This window comes from Buteo buteo, chromosome 5 (genome assembly GCF_964188355.1).
Source record: "Buteo buteo chromosome 5, bButBut1.hap1.1, whole genome shotgun sequence".
NCBI classification, from domain to species: Eukaryota; Metazoa; Chordata; class Aves; order Accipitriformes; family Accipitridae; genus Buteo; species Buteo buteo.
In genome coordinates, this window is record NC_134175.1 from 28,661,858 (window position 1) to 28,681,763 (window position 19,906).

Below are 19,906 nucleotides of genomic sequence, written 5' to 3' on the forward strand. Positions count from 1 at the left end.
GGTATATGTGAAAACATCAGATTGCAAACTATATCATTCATTTTATTATTATTATTATTACATTACTGAGGTACAGAGTATGTTCCCAAACCTGAGAGTGACTAGTGACACAGTGCCAAGTCTAATGCATCACAATGCTGACCTCATATGCTGACGAGTCTCCGTGTGGAGACCATTTATTTCTTGATCAAAACATTCAGTTTTAGAACTATTAAAAGTAAAGCTGAGGAGCTGGGCTGAATCAAGGTTTTCTGACTTGCAGTCCTGAGTCGGAAAGATGATCCTGTAACTCAACGTGTTGCAGTTATTTAAGACTGCTTTGTGTTCCTCACAGCACTAAAAAAAGGGTGATGGCAACGCATTTGAGATTGTAAGTCATTTGACAATATACACTTTATTCTGATACAAAATTGAAATATTTTAACAAATTTCAATCCATTATGGACTATACTGAAATTTTTAATTTCCATGCTATTTTTAAACTTGTTTAACCACAAGTTCTAAGATTTCAGCACACTAGCACCATTGCTCTTGAAGTCTTTGCCAGTTATTATAACATTATTCTGTTTCCAATCTTGCGATATTATCTTCTACATGAAGGCCATTTTTCTTCTACGGAGATACTTGGATTACTCTAGTTCAGGAAAAAGCTAATCTTAGATGTCAACCTGTAGCACCCACAGCAGAAAAAGAACCATCCATCAGATATCTGAATTTTAGTGATGCTCAAGATCTTTCATGCTCCACGCAATTTAAGATACAAACACTTGTCAGAGACCACGGACTGATACGCAAGTGAATATTCCACCGCAGTGTAGACAGTATATGAAAACACATTAATGTCTTAAACACAGGAACCAAATACAGCAAGTCAGTACATCACACAATCAATGCTTGAAAGAGTAGGAGCATTCCCCTTCCCGCCTTAAATATTTAAAGGATATCAAAGTCAAGATGCTGTGTTTAATTCCAGCGTTCTGTAACAACAAAACACTTATCACATCTGCATCAACCCGAGCTCCTTTTGGGGAAATATATTTTTACTACCTGGAAGTACCATTTGCTTTTAGGTTAACACACAGGTTTAGGTATCGAAGAAACTTCTGTAGAACTGCAGCTTAGGGACCAATGCTTCATTAACTTTACATCTCCATCTACATTTACAGCTGCTATTTTCAGTAGCAGCCACTACAGAAAAGCCTAGCCATGAAACAATATTCTTAACTCTTGGAAGTGCCTCTTGGACAAAGACACACTTGACCAAGTACTCCTTAAGGATGTGTTTATCTTTGACAAGGTTTATTTCTGAACAAATTGGGGAATGAGTAATTGAAATTAAGCAAATTAGTCTAACAAGAATGTTATAAATCCAAGTGTGAAAATAATTCCAACAGTGAGTATCTAGTTCTAGACGTGGTGCAAAAAGACCCCTCCAGAGCACAGAACAAGTCTGCAGCAAGGTAGAATCCTCTCCATGTTAAGGAAAGGTAGAGCTTTGTTCTATACATGGGCTTAGTAACGGGATGCAAACTAGAAAGAGTTTTTGTTAAAACTTGCTTTTGTTAAAACATTTTTCAGGATTTTACTGTTAAAAAATTGTAACCTTCCCCCTCCCCTCAAGTACTAAAGCATTTGCCCTCAGCTGAGTAACCATGAGACATTCTAATGCTGTTCCCCATTACCTGCTGCTACACCCAGATGCCTAGGGGAGCTAACAAGGCAACTCTGCCTAGCGGAGGAAACGCAAAGGTTTGCCACCTCTAGGTGCAAGCAAGCAAGCTTGTCAGCGTAGCAACAAGCCGTCTGGCATAGTACGCGCTAAGGAGAGACTGTGACCTTATTGCAGCAGTTCCAAATTTTGGCTCAACCGAACGTTTGTCACCGTTTTTTAAAAATATATACAGTCCTCGTGAGATTTCCATTAAGTTGCTCCTGATTATATGAAAATCTCAACATTACCACTGTAAATTACTTCCAAGTTAACTTTTAGCTGTATGCTACAATGTCAAGAGTTTGCTTTCTGGATGTTTACAGACAGCAGGTAACAAGTTTAAATACCTGAATCAGTCTGTGAACACACCTAAGCCCCAGGTTAAACTGAAATGCACACGTTCCATATGACTTTTATTTTCGGAGTAACTGAAGCATAACCAACACCAAAATAGAAACTGACTTCACAAAAATAATGCACAGACTCAAAAATGTATGGGAACTTTAAATAGGGACTAGACTACTATATAAAAGTTTTAAATATCCCAGACCTGTAACAAGCAAAGATGCAGAAAAGGAAATATATGTTCCAAGAGTTAAGAACCAATGTGCATAAAAGCAGACAGATTCCATGAAAAGTTCTTTTATTGCCCTTCATATCTATAAATGCAGTTGTGCTTTCAGTATCACGTGACAGTATTAGCCTCCACTAAACTACCCTGCCTGAAAGCACCAAAAATCTGAAAGGGAACTCTTCAATTTGTACAGGTCAATACAAACCCACCTGGTAAGCCAAGATTCATTTATTAGGAGGGAAATCACTGCTCTAACCAATGCGAAGCACCTTTACAGAATTACTGCAGCAGCAGCAGTGTACCGCACACTACTGAGAATTGTGATAAACTGCTTCAGCGTCTTCACCTTTCTGCAAGGCGTCTCTTTCAAGGCAACGAACAATTTCTCACTCCCTCCGCCCCCCTCAGTACACTCCCCACGGCAACCAGAGCAGACACTTCAAAACATTTATCATTTCTGTCTCGTTGATCTCAAGACACACAGCAATTTTATACCTGCCAGGAACAGACGATTCTCGAATAGCAATTATGCCAGCAAGCAACCCTCACCCAGAACAGGAAGCTCTGGATGTCATGTGCTGGAATACTTGCTCCTTAATACTTAAGGCTTTCCTTGATATTAAAAGGCTGGCAAAGGAAAGCCTGGAAGGAAATAAGGGTTAAACAAGTGTTTTACTATACACTACAAATCTTACCCAGTCAGAAACCTTCAATTGAAGAGGATGTGCAAGACATTCCCCATTTTGTCAAGCAGCAGCTTCTCATTCAACCTGAAAATTAAAGAAATTACTCTTACCTTGTTTAAAAACCTCCCACTACTCTTTATAATTCATGAAAAATTTTAAAGGCAAACCTTACCTATGCTCATTGCCCTTCCTTTCAGGTCTAAATGCTAGACCTATTGATTTTGAGTCAACTCAAGTAGCTATCACTCAAGGAGGTTCCAAAAGGTGAAGAACTCTTGCTAGACTTTCTTCGATATTTCAGCTGTGATAAGCAGATTTAACTAGCCTTTGGAAAGCTGCTCACTATCAGCACAGTATCTTATGCCTTCACTTTTCTGGAAGTTGAAGCTGTTGCTCCTGCTGCCTTGTCATTCTTTAATTATGCTGACTTCTCCATACTCAATAGGCTGCTGAAGTCCTGTCTTATGAGTCTCCTTAGCAAAGTATGGATCAAAGAAGTACATCCTAGGTTCTTTAAAGCTGGTTAATCACTGTCCTCTCGGCTTACACTTTTCCACGTCACAAACAACAGCTAAGCTACCCCACCCACCTACAAAACGGTCACTTACATCCATCTCTTAAAAGGTTGCATACAGATCTTGTTCATAAAGTTTATTATGACACTATTTTTCAAAGTTAACATTGTTGTCACAGTACAGCTACAAGAGGCCCTGTTAAAAAGAACACTGTCAATACATTCTAAAAAAATTTAGAAATACCAGATCAATTGTCAGAAGGGACATCAACCCCATCCTCCAGTTGTCCCTGCAATCAGATGCAGGCCCCAGGTACAAGTCTACACATCTTCTAAGCGTAGTAACGTACAAAGCAAGTCGGTAGTTAGGTGGCCCACTCCCTAGTGAGTTGTGTTTTGGTTTCCAATGTTTTCAAACTCCAAATGGGTTGTTTAAAAAATGCCTTTATTGAAATACAGCCTCCCCCCACCCCCACCCCAAACCCAAATTAATATGTACAACAACAGAAGCGTTCACTAAATCACCAATTCTTGCTTTAACTTTAGAGATATTTTAAAACTCCACAGAGAAAAGAATAAGCAGACTTTGAAATCCAGTTTGGAGGCTACCATCTTGACACCGGTTCCTTGTTTTAGTGTACTGCAGTCTAAATACACTCCAATAACAGTGTTTAAATAACATAGTTTAATTTTTTTTTCAAACAACACACTCATTTTTCTACTACTTCTTAAAAATTGTAATTCATTATTAATATGACTGATTATGCCTTGAGCCATTTCATACATCTTTGCAGATTCATTCCTACACTGGAATCACATTTACCTTATGCTGCACATTGACCCAGAAGTGTAACAGGTGTGAATAATTCCAATACCATATTGTCAAGTGTCTGAGTATTTCTTCTATTGACTGGGTCCCTACTCTTCTGAGTCTGAATTGACAGAAAGCACTGTCCTGGCAATAGTCGAGAGAATTCACATCAGATGAGAAAAGGACAGACTGTAGTGCCTTAATTGGGAGGTCAGAAGTGAGAATGAAGTACAATTTCTAGCCATATGTGCTGATAAGATTTGCTACTCCAGTGCATCAAATCAAATTGTAACACGCTATCACTCTACCTGTGGAAACTCAACTGTACCGTTCTACGTTGTAGGAAGTGTTTCTAGTCAGTAAAATACAACTAGATCATGTTTTGTTTTATCTTTGAGCTCTTAGCCGAGCGCAGACATTCGCAAGGGAAAAAGCTTGAAAACTATACTATTTAGAGCCCATTGTGAATGGGCTTTTGGAACGCATTACCTGGGACTGTCAGTGATTACACCTGTGCTACCCTTGGCTTCCAGTCAGAAGAATGTGTCCAGAAAATTGCCTAGGGTGCATGCAAGAAAGTATATAGCCATTAAATTATTGAGGAACATACCTATTACTCTCACTATGACGCCTCATTCAATTGAAACAGTGCAGTCTGGTGTGAGGGAGAGGGAAATGGGGACAAAGGAAGGGGATGAAAATTCCAAGCCACCCTCCCCGAAGTATAGTTTTATTGAAACAGAATCATTGTATATCCCAAGGAAACAGGCACTTGATTCCCCCCACCTTAACTTCTCGGGAATTACAATAAATATAAAGGTAAAAAGCAAGTTTCTTTTTCTCTTCACCCAAGACTTAAGCAACTGCAGTTATCCCTTATACATCTCAAATGAGACGGGAGACAGCTTTAATGTGTCTAAAGTTGGTCTTGTTAAAATATTTATCATGCCTTATTTTCTTGAAGCGCTAGTACTAATACAGAACTACAAATTAAAAAAATATGCACAAACCAAAAAGTAATTTGAAATTTTCATTAAGGTAAAGCTTAGTTCTATAATTCACAAACACTAATTTGAGTAACTCAATCCTAGTTATACATCTAAACAAACTATAATGCAACATACAGATGTTTTCCCTCTGTATGCCTATGTAACTCATGTCAATGACAGTTACATATATACACTGAGACTAGACCCCTTAAGACTGCAAATCAATAGGTGTTTCTATTGTTAACTTTAAATTAATACAAAATAGTAATTGAGAAATGCATTAATCCTCTCTATTAACTAACAAGGAAACACCCTAAACTACATTTTATTTCTGTTATAGAGTTCTCTGTACTAAATGTGGAAAAACTGAACTACACAAATATTGAAAAGTTAAAAATTCCTTAATTTGTTTATTCCTGGTACCACTACCACAATTTACAGGGCAATATACCTGATGTAATGGGAAAATAAAAAGAAAAAAGAAAGACAAAGCTACAACAGATAAAGACCTCAGGAATGTACATCTAATCGACACTACATTGCATTAATCAATAGCTGCACTTTTTGCAAACTGTGGCTATGACAGTCCTGAACAAGAAGGGTTTCCTGTTTAAGCTGCAGTAACTTTTCTGACTATGGATCATCGTTCCTTCTGTGGCAGATTTTACAGTTCCTCTAATGCATTTGGGACGACTGTCTCAAAGTAACCTGCAGCTTTCCTGACAACTCCTCGCTCTCTCTCCTGCTAAGAACTGTAGCCTGTTGAATACAGGATAAGAAAATTATTACTCTCAGTGAACAGTTGTACATTATTAATCATCATTATAAATATGCATTACACCTACCCTTTTTCTGGTAGCATTTTTAGAATCTTCTACCACCATAGCCCCCACTTCCACTTCCAGATCCATAGCCACCTACAAAAAACAAGGTGCGTATTAAATACAATAACAAGAAACTTGTAACCCCCAAAATATTTTCTGTACAAAATCTTATTCACCACCATAGGGACTGCCTGAACTTCTGCCACCAAAGCTGCCACCACCTTTCATGGGACCATAGTTAGACTGCTGTTGTCCACTGTAATTGCCAAAATCATTGTAGTTTCCACTTCCACCATAATTACCTGAAAAAAAATACAGATTTATAAAGCCACTTCTGTTCAACACTTAGGACGTGAAGCTTGCCAAATTATGACATCCAATGTAAATGTAAGTTGTAATCGTTTAAACAATTTAAAATAGAATTGCAAACATTTTGCATGCTACCTCTACTCACAATGCACAAATGACAGAAGACCCTTAGCATTTTGAGAATTAGAAACTGTTACTTCATTGAAGATGAAAAACATCACACAACATCAGACAATTTATATTGATATGAGTAGGCAATTTGAAGTTAACACAATAGGCCAAATTTAAGGCCTCCAAACTCAGAAAAGCACATGAGTTTCACTGTCATTCTTCCACTGCCCAATGGTTTGCATGTATGGCAAGAATGTAAACTACATACAATTTATTTGCTCCAAAAAGTGATAGAATTGTAATGGGCATGCTGCACGTACACATCAGAGGGTATAATAAAGTGTGCAGCAGATTTTGCAGCTTAACTCCCCAAACTTGTGGCAAACAATTAAAACACTTATTTAAACTTAGATTTAGAGTCCTCACAAAGGAGGACGTGATCTACATGATGTAAGCTGGTATCTGATGGTAACAGCATACTTCAAATGGTCAAAAGTTTAAAAATTTCCCTACTCTACCTCCACAAACAGGTTTATAGCTGCTGCTTTTCGAAAAACAAGTTCCAGGCAAAACAATGTTGTACAGCATATCAAAGCTGATCCAGACAGAAAAGAACTTTACTTATGTAGCACAGCATTCTACATTCAGACCTAACTGTACAACTCATTTTATGCAGTATCATACTTCAGGCATTGTACAAGTCAGACCTGCCTGAAAACCATCGATGTTTAATTAAAGCTGGCATCTTACCACCACCGAAGTTTCCTCCTTCATTGTAGCCATCATATCCTCCTCCTCCACCTCCATATCCACCACCTGGGTTTCCATATCCTGGTCCGCCACCACCACCATAACCTCCTCTGCTGCCATAGCCAGGACCGCCTCCATAGTTGCCACCTTTAAATAAAAGGACAGTCAAACTAAACACACCAAAGCTTAATATTGGTAAGGAAAGGTCCATTTAACAAACAAACAAACCAAAAAAACCCCAAAAAACTCCCAAACCAAACAACAAAAACACACAAAAATATCCCACAATGTTTTCCCTGTATTATATGCATTGTGGTTGCATCATTTATCTGAACTATTTAATTCAAACAAAAAACCTCCATTAGTTTATATATATCTTTGAAGCATGATACTTAGAAGTTCATTCTGGCTCACAGAAAATACATAAACATGCTGCTACTACCACCACCACCACCCATTACGTGTAATAACTGTCTCTTTACACAAATGGCTTTGTCAGTACTGTGTATCACCCTCTTTATTCCTCTGAACTGAAATGACTCAAGTAGGCAAAGCCCACAAAAGAATTCTTGTTTAGTTTTTATCTAGATGTACAGCTTTATTTACATGTGTGTCAAAGCTACTGGACATTTTTTTTTTTCTAATCACATAAAGCTTATCTGAAAGACTTAGTATTCCAGATGCTGATCTGGTCTCCAACATTTTGATGGAGTAGTTCCAAACTGGGAAATAGTTCAAAGAACTCAACATCACTACATGTATCTGCTTATAAAATCAGGACATAAGTGCTACTTCCCTCATTCTGCCCCCCCTCCCCCGCCAAATGCTACCTCCACAGCCATTTGGTAATTTCCACAGTTCTCTTCAGATGCATTTTGGATACTCATCCAAACTTCCACCATAGAAAAGATACTACTGAGCCATGAAAAGTCTTACAGTTGATTGAAAAGTTCTTCATTACGTTAGTCACTGCTTTATTCAGTTTTAGTCATCTCAACTGACACCAAAATCTTCATTTAGTTCTCAATAATCATAAGCAGCTCCTGCATGACCTTGCAACATGAGGTTATTTAAAGGTAAATATAGAGGAGTATGTTTTTTTCACCCATCATTTTGTGGTGAAAACAAAAAACCTTTAACTCTTCACAGCTCTACAATGTAGAAAGTATTATCACCAAGTAGACTTTGTTTCCAATGTGAAGGCAAGACTTACAGTTGGTTGTAACATTGGGGGGGGGGGAGGAGTGAACAATACACTTACCATCACCAAATCCATTGTATCCGTCACCACCCCCAAAGCTTCCTCTGCTCCCACCACCGCCACCACCACCCCCATAGCCTCCTGGAACACAAAACAGATGAGAGTGTTTTCCTGAACACAAGTGTTAAGTGTTTAATCCAACTGACACAGGAAATAAAAAACCAGAAATCACATTCTTATATAAACATTCCAGTCATTTACCTCTTCCACCAAAGTTTCCTCCTCGGCCAAAGTTCCCTCCACCGCCTCCAAAGTTTCCACGACCCATGAAGTTGCCGGAGCCACCCCCACGACCTACAAAATATTTTACTTAAATTACATTAGTTGAACACCAGTTACATAAAGTAACCATGCACAATTCCAAACTCACCTCTCTGAGAGCTAGCAGTCTGCATCTCTTGTTTTGAGAGTGCTTTTTTCACTTCACAGTTATGTCCGTTTATAGTATGGTATTTCTGAACTAGAGAAAATTGTGAAATCAGTTAGAAAATCAGGCCATTGAAAGCAATATGCTGTAAAACTCTCATAGAAAGCTACTGTAAGACATGACCACACTTCTGAAAGGAACATTAAACCTACCCCATCTCTTACAATAGTAAAGTAGTTGATTATGCCAACATCTCACATTCCACACACTGCTGTTCTGAAATCTAACATTACACTTTTATCCCACACGTCATTTCTCACTGAAGAGTTACATACCAACAATTTTATCAACTGTATCATGATCATCAAAAGTTACAAAAGCAAAGCCTCTTTTCTTTCCGCTTTGCCTGTCTTCCATGACTTCTATGGTTTCAATCTTGCCATATTTTTCAAAGTACTCCCTTAAATTATATTCTTCTGTATCTTCTTTAATTCCACCAACAAATATTTTCTTTACTGTGAGATGTGCCCCAGGCTTTACAGAATCCTACAACGCCAAAAACGACATTTCAGTGGTTTATATTATTAGGTAAAGATTACGAAGTAAGGTTAACTGAAACACTAACTTACCTCCCTCGAAACTGCTCTCTTTGGTTCAACCACGCGTCCATCAACCTTATGCGGTCGAGCACTCATGGCAGCATCCACCTCCTCCACACAAGAGTAAGTCACAAAGCCAAAGCCTCTGGAACGTTTTGTTTGCGGGTCTCTCATCACCTGCAAAAACATACAGGATACTCTGCATTTCTGTTCTAGATTAAGTACCTATACCTATATCCTTCCAAAACCAGACTAACATTTGACACTTACCACACAGTCCGTGAGTGTGCCCCATTTTTCAAAGTGCTCTCTCAAGCTATCATCTGTTGTTTCAAAGCTCAGACCTCCAATGAACAGCTTTCTCAATTGCTCCGGCTCCTTTGGCTCATGGCCCTACAAAAGCAAAATTAAAAACCTATTTTGAATACAAGCCACAGAGTTAAAATTTCACAGAATTACTAAAAATTATCTGTGCACATTATAACTACAAATAGGTGGCATACATTTACATAAAAACAATGACTTCTAATGGGTTTAAGACAGCAGCATAGTAAACACTTAATGAGGTGTGATTTTAATTAAACCACTAACTAACTAACAACTTAAAGAGTGCTCAAATGCAAACAACTGTAAAGAGACTTCAATATACTAAATAATCTGGTTGCTCCCCAGCCCCCCCGGAAGTGCATTCATTTTATGTCTATCTTATGTTCGAGTTGCATATTGCTCTGTAGGGATTAGCAGTGAAGCACTGCTAGATAAAGGGAAGTTCTAACACTTTATGAAGCATCATCATGAGAAACTATAAAAAATTTAAGAACACAGTGTACAAGAAGAAAAGTTTATTGTCCAAACTGAGCATCTAGTCTTTTAGGATATCCATTCTGAAAGGTTACTTTTATGCACTTTGAAGAAATTCATCAATTCTTAATGTCTTAAAATTCTAAATTTTGTACTTGGATAATTTTGTAAGTCGAGTGCATGCAAGCAAGAAAGTAGAAGTACATGTGTGGTTTTCAGTGTTATGGGAAATACCTCTTAAATGTGATTCAAGATGGACTTACATCTTACAGATAAAAAAACGTCTTGAATAATGACTACTCAATGACCTGTAATAGGTACAACTACTGGAGTAAGACTGGTATTTAACAAGCACTGTAAAACAAACTTAAGTTTAACTGAAGCTCTTGTCATTATCACCTACGTATGACCAGCCACATTTTAAAATGTGCTGATTTTCAGAGCTCAGTTTTCTATAGAGCAATTAAAGTGGGTTTACAGGTGCATTAGTGTTCCTGCTCTTTCAGCGCTGCATGTTTTTTTTTAGTTAGGCGGGGAATATCCCCATATATTTGACAGGAGTTTACGAAAAATTATTTTACAACTTTCTCCCATCCCCAAGACAGAGAAGTCTTATAAAAAGCAATCAGATTATAATCTTATTTAGCAAGCTGGTATTTTGTGCATATAAAACAATCCAAAACAAGGTGCTGGCCAGCTATGCTGCATACGACTTCAATTCCACAGCATGAATGCAGTGGGTTAACCTAGACTACATTCAGCATTAGCCTGAGAGCTGAACTACATAAAACCAGCCACAGACTTCTACATGTAGATGTCTTGCTTCAAACCTGAAGGTGAAGTGCTTTAGCCTCTGCAGTTTAAATAAACCGGGTGGTGGTGCTAGGGTTGGTCAGAAAAGCATACATCCCTTTGAGTGCAACACAACCACCCTAAAGAGCAATGAATATTGTGAAGCAATACATGGCAAGAAAGAATTTCTGAATTATATACTGCTTTAGGAAACCACTGGCTTATAATGTTCAGGTTGTACTACAGGAAAAAATACCTAAGATTATGAAAAGCTGACTGGGAAGCAGATCCTTGCTCTTACACCTGCTAAACTTAGCAAGAAAGAGCCCCAGCATTCTTGGTAACAGCTTTCTATTTAAGGCACTAACTTCATTACTACAGAAACATTATTCTATAAATGATTGACAGTCAATGGTGCCGTGACTACAAAGTAAAGCTGCTTTTCTACGGTCTTCCAAGTGGTCTGGACTACATAAGTATAATAAAAATATTCCCCTTCTAACTATATGTAAACTTAAATCTTAGAGGGTAACACACCTACTGTATATAGAAACTGCTTTAGGTTAAGTTAAATATTGTTTTCTGTTGCTAATTGCATTGGGGTTTTTTTAGGCTACTAACACTACTTAATTTTTAGCTGGGTTATGTTATAGAGCTGCGAACATTTAAGTGTTTCAAACTCTCCTACACAGATTAAAAGGAAATGTATTACATGAAACTGTAAAGTTTAGACTTCTCCAAAACAAAAAACCTATATAAGGAAAAACTAGACAGACTTTTTACAGTTCTCTGACACCCATCAAAGCTACAAGGTTTTCAGTTAGCAACTCGGACTGCTTTTACCTTAGAAGAATGACCACAGAACTCTTCAGGTCACTCCTGAAAGTAAAAGTGAAGTCCTTTTCTACTTATTTTTATTATGTGCACATGAACCACTGTTCTCATACGGGAAGAATAACACCTGCTGTTACAGCCTATCTCCTCTATCAGAGAGAAATTATCCTCGGGACACACCTATGTTATAGGAACTCTCCACAGAAGTAAAGGGCAACATTTTCTCAGGGAATTAATTGGTTTTTTCAGGCATTTTGTTCTCACTGGGGATAAGCATCTCCAGGGTTTTCAGAGTGCTGTCCTCTATCACACAAGATGTTGTTTCTCAGTCCTCCTACTGCAAGTTATAACAGCAGTCTCTCCTGGGCAGCAAACCTTGCACAATACATCTCTCCCTTCCTCCCTACCACACTGCTTCAACAGGATCAGAAGGGTCCCTCCCACTCAGTCAATACTGAGGGCCAGCACGCCATTTTGCAGTGCTCCTTCGGTCAGAGGGGAAGGCGGGGAAGCAGCGGTAAGAATGCCCAGCCTGCCTCCAGCCAGCAAGCTGGCAAGAAGCTTCAGCTTCTCCCCCTAAGCAGTTTAAGGGACTTCCCAAATACATTAAGAGGCTCAGAGGAGACGGGGAACTTTCTTCCCAGCCTTGACTAGCAACTTCCTCCCTCAAGCCACAGCCCTACGCAGCAGCGCACGCCTCCATTTTGTGAGCTCTCTCTTCTCCTTCACCCTCAATATGGAGCCGCAGGGGCGGAGCCACGGGGGAGCGGGAACGCGCGCGCGCAGCAGCCCCCGCCCCGCCGGCCACGTCCCAGCGCCGCCGCAGTGGCGCCACGGGAGCGTCCCGCCGCCCCCGCCCCAGCGCTGGAGGAGGGCAGGGAGAGGCCGGCATTGCGGGGGAGCACGTGGTTCCCTCTGCTCACCCTTCCTCCCGATCAAAATCGAACGACTGGTTCCTACGTCCTACCTAAAACCCCAAACACTCAGCGCAGTCTAACTGTACCTCTCTCAGAAGAGAGGAAGAAAAAACGGCAACTAGCAACCCCCCCACACACCCCGGGATTCCTGTGAAGATCCTAATCTTTGCAGAAATCCCAAGACCTTTTGACAACGCTGCTGCAGATGCGCACTGCCTTTATTCTGAGTTCGCTGTAAACTTAACTTTCATATGGCAGGGGTTTTGAACAATCAGCCTTCTGGAGTTGCAGTATTTCCCTCTAAAGGCACCGTTTTCAGGTGGAGTCCTCCCATGCATCGTACCTCTGTGAACACCAGCAAGCGTCCGCAAAACGCCTGGCACCACACCTAGGCTGCTCTGCGGCTAAACCTGTAAGATGAGACTGCTCCGTCCCCCAGGCAGTCCAATCCTAGACTGCCTTCTGAAACAGGAAAGCTTACAGACAACTGGGCCTCGTCCACTTTCTCTGTGAAACATTTTCTCTAGAAACTTAATAGCTTCTAAGTACATTCCAGGGCGAGCTACCTTTGTAAACTTACAAGAGCTGATTTAGTAGGCAGCTGAGTGACCCCAGCTACATTCTATCCAAAGTCCAAAGCAGTGAGACAGTTGCAACATTCCTTCCAGAAGGACTTCACACACCATACTTCAATACAAAATAACCATACGCTACCAGATACATGCAACTCCGACAAGGTTTGTTCTTAATTGGAGCGTACAGGCCCTCCCACATTGCAGTAGTGTATCATTTCCCCAAAAGTTGGAACTAGCTAAAATACTCAGGCACCCTGGAAAAGTAAAGTTAGAAAGCAAACAAATCAAAATAAACAATCAGAAAACATCTCAGTTATAAGCTATGTAAGCATGTATAATACCCTCTTGGCTAATCTTAAAATTGAGTTTATTTTCTGAAGGGTAGCAAGACTTTTTTTCCCCCCCTCCCATTTCCACACCCTGCCCCAAAAGTATCTAGCTCCCATCCTCCCAGAACAGCCCCAACATCTTCTCTATACTACGCACCTTATTCAGTCTACGGTATTTCTGCTAGAAGCAAAAGAAAACAGTTATTTTTACTTAGTACAGCCTCGCTTTCATTCGCAGTGACTATTAGGCAACCATTTTTTATTTTAAAAAATACAACAAAAAAAACCACCAAAAAAAACCAAACAAAAAAACCAAACAAGAACCTGTCTTCATTCCCACTAAAAACAGGATTTTGAAGATAGGAAGGAATCAAGCTCCTGCTGATACTCTGAGGATGCATAAATTTCTTAATAAAAATAATTACACGTTGCTTTAATCACAAACATAACATTTAATCAGTTTTGTTGTAACAGAAAACTAGAAAAGCAAAATTTTCCCACTATGCTTAACACCCCACCCCTTAAAATTTCAAGTAATACACTGCAATTTAAAGTTACTCCGCTAGTATGGGGATGAAGAAGGTAGGAAAAAAAAAAGCAAGCTAAGAATTAATACATCAGATAGAAATGGTTAAGTTGGGTTTTTTCAATCTTTTCCCCTTAAAGCTACTTTTTTTTAATAAAAAAAGCAATCCTCTCACCTGTGAGGATCGTCTTCCTTTCCTCTTGTAGTCTTCCACATCTCTCTCTTCCTTCAGAGCAGCCATTTTGGAAGGGTACTCTAACTCAGCCTTTCTTTTAGATCTAGGAAACCTAGAAAACAGGTTGGATAAGTCAGTACTTACCCCAATTCCTGTGAAGCAGGGCCTTCTCTGGCTGCAACACATGGGTGTGGCTTTATAGGAGGAACGGGGAGAGGGGTGAAAGTAGAAAAAAATGTAAGTATTTAAAAGGGTAGAGTAAAAATCCTCAGACTATTTTGCCCACAATTAAGAAATGCTGCAGAAGGAATATCTGCTATCCTAGTAAAGGTCTTTGTACAACTGTTGGAATAACAAGGTACAAACTAATGCTAAAATCTGTAGAAAACAACCTATGTCCATTACTGTCTTACATAACTATCATGAATACAACTCATACAGGGCAAGCAAATTCCACCTTTGATACCCAAACCTGCTACATAAATCAAATTCTACTTCTCCAAATTTTAACCCCCAAAATATTTAACATTTTGCAAATATGGCTTATTAGAATTATCTTACATGTAACCTATTGTAATCAGTGATCCAGCAGCCTGGAACTGGAACACTAGAGGATGTGTTAAATGTTTTCTGTATTGAAAAATATTTTCCGCTGACACCAGTGCAAGAATCTTTTACCGATTCTATTCTTGCAACATAAGAAATTTTACCAGTTGATCCTCAGCAATCTGTAGCACTAGTCATCTGCATTACTTTTGCTTCCAAGTGATGTATTTGATTACTACCCTGTACCCTCTACTTACATGCCTAACTTTTCACAGTGTTATCTACGTATCATTAAAAAAAATCAATTATTTCACAAGCACAGTGAATTAATCCATATCTAAGCATTCAAACAAAAAACATTCCCTTTAGCCTTTATTATTTCAAGTTTTCTGAGATCATTAAGTTACTTGTCTTACTATACTATATTAGTACCTTTGGCTACAATTCATTACTACTTTGGATGTTTCTTGAAACTTTATTACAGGAGCCAAAACAAAATACTGTCAACTAAATAACACGCTTCTGTAAAACTACACTTGTGCTGCATTAAAATCATTGATATTTACAAGATTAGGTATATTTTGGTGGGGTTTTTGTTTATTTGGGTTGTGTTGTTGGTTTTTTTTAAAGTTTTATCCCAGCAAATACTGCATAGGGAAAGGCAGGCAGGCCTCTATTAATGACCTATATGTACTGTTATTCAGAGTGGAAATTATTATTTAATATAAATCCATGTTAAAAATCCAGCTTCAAATTAAACTCAACTGTGAAATCACGAGTACCATGATTTAATGCATTAAAAAATTTAAAGGTTTTACAAAGTAACATCAAAGTGTTTGTACCATCTTCAGTTCCTCTCTACACAATGTTAAAACCTGCTCTTGAAATCCTTTAAATCAAACATCAGTTTGACTTAGGAGTATTAGGATACCAAGTATTTCAACTGAGCTGTTCAATTCCTGAAGTCATAGAGGGGAGGTATGAAACAGTATGTTAACAATTCAAGGGCTTTTTAAAAAGTAGCTGTATGGGAAAATAAAACTTTGGGAATTGTTAGGGAGGAAAGGGATAAGCCTATTTAAATACTTTTCCTAAGTAATTAAAAGTATGCAATCCCTCTTTGATTTTGTCACCTGCTGCTTTCCCCAGTGAGGCTCCATGCTGGCCAACATAAAACTCACAGGCATGGTCTTTGCCACAATGGCCTCTGAAGGCCATGACGGTTAAAAGAGTTGTCTCCTTGCTAATGCACACCATTAGCTGAAGTGGAACACAATCCTGTTCAGCCCTATTACTACTTTGCCTCATAGAAAGTGATCAAAAGTCAATATTAGCTTTTTTTATACTTAACATCATCAAAATAACTCTATTCAACTCTAAATATTCAGAATATTCTTATCAGCTGAGTTAAACTAGCATTGAAACAGCTGTATACTGCAACTTAACTACAGAACTGAAAGGAGTCTCAGAACAAATCTGTTGGTTATAATGAGAAGAAAGTCACTAGGAGATGCCTCATTACTCAAAGAACTTATAATGCTACTGCATCTCTTACAGAGACAAGAAGATAATAGAGGCAAAACAGACATTCCCAAGATGGAAGTTTACCTGTCCATTCAGAGTATACTACAGACATGTATTGGTCTTTTCTGTAAACAGCTAAAGTTGGACCTAACATGCATACAGTATATCGTGCCAAACCTTGTTAAAGCAGCAAAACAATAGATTTTCAGCTCTAAGTGCGTTGGCAGTTTATTCCCAATGCCAACAGGAACGTCTGCTGGGAAAACCCCAAGATATCAGCTTGATAACTTACGTGATGGGTTTCCAAGCTTTACTGAAGCATGTTCAAATGCTTTGAACTCATCAGCCTTCCCAGTTGTCAAACTATTCAACAACCCCGAAGCAGCTAAAACAATTGCTTACATGGAAAAGTTATTTTTAGCTGTTTTGCTAAGGGATCCAGTTTCTTCTCTGCTTTTAATGTAGGAACAGAAACTAGCATGACCTGTTGGTTTCTCAGTTCTCAATTTTATAAGGTTTCAGCTTGCAATGAAGGGGGTCAGCATAAAAGAAAAAAACCCAAACACACAAAAAACCTACATCATTTTTGCTCACCATACTTTACTTGGAATACTTGAGCAAAAAACCCCTATGTTTTGAGAAGAGAGGAAAGAAAACCAAGGGGGGATATCATGACAGTATTTCCTTCCAGGTAGGGTGTGGATTATTGCCCTAGTCTGCATTTGATCTCTACTTCATTCAAGTTGAGGAAAACTGGAACCAAGGTTTGTGCAGGACTGCTTCTTCGTGTTGCCCACCAGGATCGTGGTGGGATGCCACCAAATATCGTGGCTCTTGTGCATGTGCGGTTGGGGGAGTAGATAAAGGGAAGGGAAATGGAGAGAACTTTGCACAACGCCTTCCCCCACCTCGCCAGGCAGCAAAAGCTTGCTACACGTGCTAACTCCCCTCGGGAAGGGGGTGAGGGGGAAGGGATATTAGGGGGGTGCTGCAATGTGTACAAGCATTCCTCAGCGAGAAGCAGCGTACCGCACTAAGCGACCTTAATGCTTTAAAAGTCTGTTCCCAGGACAATGAATGGAGAAAAAAAATATCCCTAGCACACTACTCCGGGTAGCTTACGTGGGGAGCCACACAGGGAAGACAGAACAATGACACACCCACGTATGGGACTCGCTTCTCCCCACTCTCGCCCGAATACGCACCTAAGTGTTTCTGTGTCCCCCGGGACAGCTGAAGGGGACTCTCCTACCCACAGCCCTGTCCCAATCCGAGAGCCAGGCCTCTCCCACCCACACTCTGGAGCGCAGCGAAATGGCGGCCGCAGTCGCTGTGCCCGAGGGGCCGCTCGGCGGAAGCGCAGCCTCTCCCGCATTCTCCCTCTTCCTGCCAGCGGCCGCCATTGCGGACTAATGCGCCATGTCGCAGTGAAAAACGGGTCTGGAACGCGGCAGAAACGCTACAAAGAAGCGGCGGCCGCTCCAGGGCGGCAGCGGGAACCGCGAGGGGCACCATTACGTGCCGCCCTCCAGCCCGCCGCGCCCAGGGCTCCCCCTTCCCCCCCGGGGGCTCTGGCGGAGTTAAAGCAGCTCTACCTCCGCGGGGGGGGAGGGGGAGGCCGCCTCACCTCCCCTTCCACCCTTGCCTCAGCTTAGCCTAGCGAGTCCCGCTCCCTCCACGCGGCGGGCAGTTACCTCCATTTTGTGACCAGACTCGCCTCCTTCAGTACCAATATGGAGCCGAGAGGAAGAGGAGGGGGAGGGGCGGAGGAGGGGTCACGTGGTGGGAAGGCGGGCTCCGGGCACCGCGCGACAGGCCGGGAGGAGGAGGACGGGGGGGGGAGGGGAGGGCTGGCAGCCTCGCGCGCGCGCGCGCGCAGCAGCCGTTACCATTTTCTTCTCAGCGCCCGCCGCCCCTCCCCCCGCGAGCCCTGGGCCGCGCTCGGCAGAGCCGCCCCTTCCCCACCGAGAGAGTGGAAAAGGACGGGAGCGAGGGAAGGAGGGGGACAGGGTAGGAGAGGTGAGAAAAGATAAGGTATAACCGTGCCAGCGTTCAGTTAAGCGCCTTCCCGCCCTCCTCGGTCCCACGCCGGCAGCTGGCCTTGCGCACTAACGGCCGCCCGCTGTGGGGGTGGCGACGCCGGCGCGCAGCCGTGACTGGTGCGCACAGGCGGGCACCGCCTCTCCTCCGCACGTAAGGCCGCCCGCCGGCCTTGCCGCCTCCCCCCGCCGCCGTTGCCCGCCCCCGCCTCCTGCCTGGTGTGGACCGGCAGTCACGAGCGCTAGCCCGCTGGGCGCAGGTCCGTGTCTCGTCTGCCTGCGGCCACGGGGGCTGCTGTGTGAAAGGGAAGCCCGTTGTTTAGTCAGGCGGGTTAAAAGACTTCGTAGGAAAGGAAAGGAGTGAACGTGGTGTTTAGAGAGGGCTTCTGCAGGAGTATCAGGGTATGCCTGAGGCGCCCAGGACTCTCTAAGAAGAAGTTTTTTGCCTCCATGTACCGTTTTTATCCTGGAGAAGCTGGGTGAGAGGTAACGAAAAGACGTGCTCTCTAGAGACTGCTCAGCACTCACCCCTTGAAAGTCAGGGCAGCTTAGTGTGTTTCTGGGTGAATACCAAAACAAATCCAAGCAGTAAGTTTTGCAAACTTCTCCATATCCACTCAAGGAGAGGCATTGCCTGTATCTTTTAATAGTGTCTGTCATCAAACTAGCATAGAGAGTTTAAAAGAAAGGGTCTTTTGCAAGGATTTTGTATCAATGCATAGTTAAGCACGTACGTGACAGTTTTTTCCCTATCTGGAAAATGACATCAGGAAAAACAGCATTATAAAAACCTACTCTTAAAGTTTCTTCAGTCTTGGTTATCTCTGTCCTCTTAACAATACCAGTGGCTATTTCAGTATGATGACCTAACCTAGGCAGGAGGTGTTGGCGCTTACCTCATTTAAAAATAACTTTATGCTATATAAAAGAGTAAACCAGTTGATGTGGTTTGACTGAAAGGTTTGTAGGTGGGTACCCCCCCCCCCCCCCCAATATGAAATCCTTGACTGAAAGGTTTATGAATCACTGGAAGTTTAGTATTAGCTGCTAGTTTCATTTCTTTATATCTTTACCCTGCAGTTTCTAAAAAAAAAAAAAAAAAAGGGGAAAATATAATCTTTGAACATCTTTCATTTATGCAAAAGTGTCAAAATCCATTTGATTTCTCTAACTAAAGAGAATTTTCCTAATACGTGGAGAAATTCCCAATAGGTTTAGAAATGTTCTTACTACTATTGTGTACAGGAGTTGAAAGAAGTTCTTAGATTTTTCCTATACTTTGATCTCTGTGAGAAGGTAGGTGACTTCCTAGAAAGTAAAACTCGATGCAAATCTCAGCAGC

The 19,906-nt window shown here is 41.0% G+C and overlaps 1 protein-coding gene across 14 annotated transcripts; it reads right to left on the reverse strand.

Annotated features, from left to right (window-relative positions):
• Positions 1-375: 375 nt before the first annotated feature.
• HNRNPA3 (heterogeneous nuclear ribonucleoprotein A3) lies at positions 376-18,702 on the reverse strand. 14 transcript variants are annotated; one of them, XR_012650471.1, is made up of 13 exons: positions 14,456-14,585; positions 13,912-13,935; positions 9,777-9,899; positions 9,537-9,683; positions 9,243-9,453; positions 8,911-9,000; positions 8,742-8,849; positions 8,541-8,621; positions 7,280-7,426; positions 6,286-6,411; positions 6,131-6,202; positions 2,981-3,055; positions 376-668 (listed from the first exon to the last, which is right to left on the reverse strand). XR_012650471.1 is itself a non-coding variant. In XM_075028375.1 (13 exons), the coding sequence occupies exons 2-12, from the start codon at positions 14,519-14,521 to the stop codon at positions 6,150-6,152; spliced, it is 1,173 nt and encodes a 390-aa protein (XP_074884476.1). In that variant the 5' UTR covers positions 14,522-14,567; positions 18,567-18,702; the 3' UTR covers positions 3,608-6,044; positions 6,131-6,149. The 14 variants fall into 14 exon arrangements, 13 of the variants coding, with proteins under 13 accessions (XP_074884476.1, XP_074884474.1, XP_074884478.1 ...); XM_075028375.1 differs by lacking the exons at positions 376-668; positions 2,981-3,055 and adding exons at positions 3,608-6,044; positions 18,567-18,702 and having other exon boundaries at positions 13,912-13,932; positions 14,456-14,567; XM_075028373.1 differs by lacking the exons at positions 376-668; positions 2,981-3,055 and adding exons at positions 3,608-6,044; positions 18,567-18,702 and having other exon boundaries at positions 14,456-14,567.
• Between the last annotated feature and the right edge of the window lie 1,204 nt (positions 18,703-19,906).